At 42.2% G+C, this 3,020-nt stretch overlaps 1 protein-coding gene across 9 annotated transcripts in view; it reads left to right on the top strand.

Annotated features, from left to right (window-relative positions):
* ANAPC10 (anaphase promoting complex subunit 10) overlaps nt 1-3,020 on the top strand; it is an 86,631-nt gene that overhangs the window by 31,702 nt on the left and 51,909 nt on the right. For 2 of the 9 annotated variants that reach the window (XM_019522154.1, XM_019522155.1), the window contains exon 5: nt 326-468. The exons of 6 other annotated variants lie outside the window; for them this stretch is intronic. In XM_019522154.1, coding sequence (XP_019377699.1) covers nt 326-451 — 126 coding nt within the window. In that variant the 3' untranslated portion in view covers nt 452-468. The remainder of the gene's footprint in view (nt 1-325; nt 469-3,020) is intronic. One more of the 9 variants, XM_019522153.1, reaches the window with a different exon arrangement.

Below are 3,020 nucleotides of genomic sequence, written 5' to 3'. Positions count from 1 at the left end.
CTACTAGTGCCATTATATATTTCATATACTTAGCAATAAATAACTTTTATAGTCAAACTGGTGGTAACTGAGTATATTTTTCCTTCGCTACTTCTCCTTCCCCACTTGCCCAGTTCATGGGGTGTAATGAAAATCCTATGATGCCTTTATGCTTGCTTTCTAATGACGACAATCATAACTTCCAAAACAATGAGACACTTAAGTTAGCCTATATTTTTATAATTAATGTGAAATGAGCATTTCCCCAACTCTAGAGGGAATACTCGACTATGCAGGTACACCCTTTTTTGGAGCCTGAGGATTAAATGGTTTTCCCCTTCACAACGTTCCCTCCGAGGAATGCGTCACTGCTACCATCCGTCAGGCTGAAGAGAAGGGGACTCCCTTTGGAGTTTGGCAGCAGTACTTCCTTGCTCAGCTGGAGGAACTGCTTTTGGGAGACATGAGGTAATCCCTCCCTTCCAGGGGGTAAGTGTATTCACAGCCTTTGCGTCACTGTGATCCTACATGGGGAGCAAGAAATTGCTTCATTCCAAGCCCAATAGTTCTCCTGTGTGAGTAGTGCAAACTGCACCTCTGGGCTAGCCCACAGAGGTGCTTTTGGGACAACAGCCAGGTATTGGTGCATGATTTGAGGAGTTACATTTTTTTTGTGATGTGAAAAAAGGCAAATATAAATGCTGTCATTAAGCTGCATATGTCAGGGTTTTCTGGTCTTTTCAAATCATCACGTTTATCAGTCAATCTGAGGATATTTAAACTGTCAAATGTTAATCTGTTTGTAAAAAGCTGAATGTTACTATGCTGAGTTAGAGGTAAGGTGTTGCATTATAGTAAGTCTCCTGATTTAATGGTTTCTGCCATTGGCTCCTGGTAATAGAAAGCCCAGCCAAGGTGAGCGTACACCATGAGGCGTGATACCTGTAAGTGATTTTCTGCCAGAGGTCCTAAAACTGCCAGGTAGGAGACCAGCTGGCAGGAGGTGGGCCAGATTTGCTTGGGAAATGTTATATTGATTCATTGCATCACCCAGGAAGCATTTTGTGGTGTTCAGTCATAAAATACAAACTACCTTCGCACAATGATATCACTCAGGAAAGAGAGGCAGTGTTACACCAGCTGCTTCTCCTTGTGGGTGATCCTCCTCCTTAAGTACACCTGCTCCAATTCTAGCAAAGAAATGTAATCTGCACCTCTGTTCCAACTCTCCTCCTTTTTCTGTACCTTATATTTGAACTCTATGTATTAAAGGAAATTAGATTCCAGTCTTGTATATTTAAATAGTCATGTTTTTTCACCCTGCCCTTCCTTCGATTGTAGGGAATATGTATAGTGAAAACCTTAATCAGCATACCTAAGGAAGAAAGGGAGAGTTGTCTTTTTAAAGATAAAGTTCATGGAAACTTAATCTTTCAAGCAGAGTAAATTTACTTTAGTTTGCCTTGCTCTAGTAAGTAATCTATGATTTTTTTTTTTTTTTTTTTTTTTTTTTTCAGTAAATTTACTGCTTCAGAATGTAGCTACTGTTTTTTTTTCTGGTTGACCCCCTCAGATCCATTCATAAGGCATGCTAATGTTAGGTAACCTTTGAAATACTTTAAGTAGCTTCTTTACAGTCTTAATTGGTTGTACTTTTGACTGTTTGCTTGTTTGGCTTAGCTATACCCTTGTAAATAGAATTCTTCTCTGGATTTGCATCCTGCATTTTTTTTTTTTATAGATAATTAAATGCATTTTGGCAGAGAAATACACAGCCACACATTCTACCATGTTGTTTATATAAAGCAATAACTAAGTGGACTTAGCTAGGGCTTAGTTTTGTATGTTAAACTCATTTTCCTGGGAAGAAATAAATATTGAAAACTGTTAATTGCATTCAGAGTCCTTTTAAATCATAAATTTGTTTGTAAATGATCTTCTTAAGCCAGGGGTGGGCAAAATGGCAGATCTAGCTGGTGGCCAGACTCCATTTCCCAGCAGCCCCTGCCCACATCACTGCAGCTGATTTTTTTTTTTTTTTTTTTTTTTCCCCCATGGAGCGTAGTGCCAGGATGTCCATGGAGACTGGCCCAAGCCACACTGGCAGGGTGCAGGGCTGGGAGGGGAGCTGCTTCGGAGCTGAGATTTTTGTGATGGTGCCAGCATGGTCCAGAGCTGGGGCAGAGCCGTGATCCGCTGCCTGCACACTCCTGCTCAGGGTGTGCAGGCAGCGGATCATGGCTCTGCCCTAACTCCGGCTCAAATTGTCACCGCCACAAGATCCTGGCCCTGGCCCCAGAGCAGTTCCCTGACCAGCTGCGTGCCCTGCCAGCGCTGCTCAGGCCAGTCTCCATGAAAACCCTGGTCTCCTTGGAAACCAGCATTACTGATGTGGACAGGGGCTGCTGGGAAATGGAGTCTACTGTGGGCAGGGCTTTGCTGGCTGCTGCCTTAAAGTATGGTTCTGTTTTGAAGGGTAAGCAGATGTACATTTTTACTTAAATTCTGTCTCTAGTTTTTGTTATCATACTAGTTGTGTCATTTAGTGACAAAAATTTAATTAATTGATATGCCTTGTGCCAATGGCCATGCCTTGTGGATTCAAAATGCTCAGTTGTGACTTGGATAGATGTTTTGGTATGCAGAACCTCCCCAAGGGTTGATATGTCTGTTCAAGCAACCAATAAATTGCTTCAGCTGTAAACTGGGTAACCACTTCCAAAGGACAACCAAAATATTCATTATTAGCTACTACTCTCTATGACCCATGAATAGGTACCATGCCCTGTAATATACCACTGAAAAGAAGGCAAAAAGTCATCAAAATTGGCACAGGCTATATTGACTTAAACATTCTCTTTTTGTAAATGATCTCCTTAAGCCCGGGGTGGGCAAAATGGTCTTTCTGGACTTTCAGAAGGCCTTTGACACTGTCTCTCACCCCATTCTCATTAAGAAACTGGGGGACTGTGGTGTCGACACCTACACAGTCAAATGGGTCACCAACTGGCTGGAGGGCCGCACCCAGAGAGTAGTGGTTG

This window comes from Gavialis gangeticus, unplaced genomic scaffold (genome assembly GCF_001723915.1).
Source record: "Gavialis gangeticus isolate Ggan-Ray unplaced genomic scaffold, GavGan_comp1, whole genome shotgun sequence".
In the NCBI taxonomy this organism is placed as follows: domain Eukaryota; kingdom Metazoa; phylum Chordata; order Crocodylia; family Gavialidae; genus Gavialis; species Gavialis gangeticus.
Note: the sequence above shows the minus strand (reverse complement) of the source record. Positions and strands in the feature narration are given on the sequence as shown.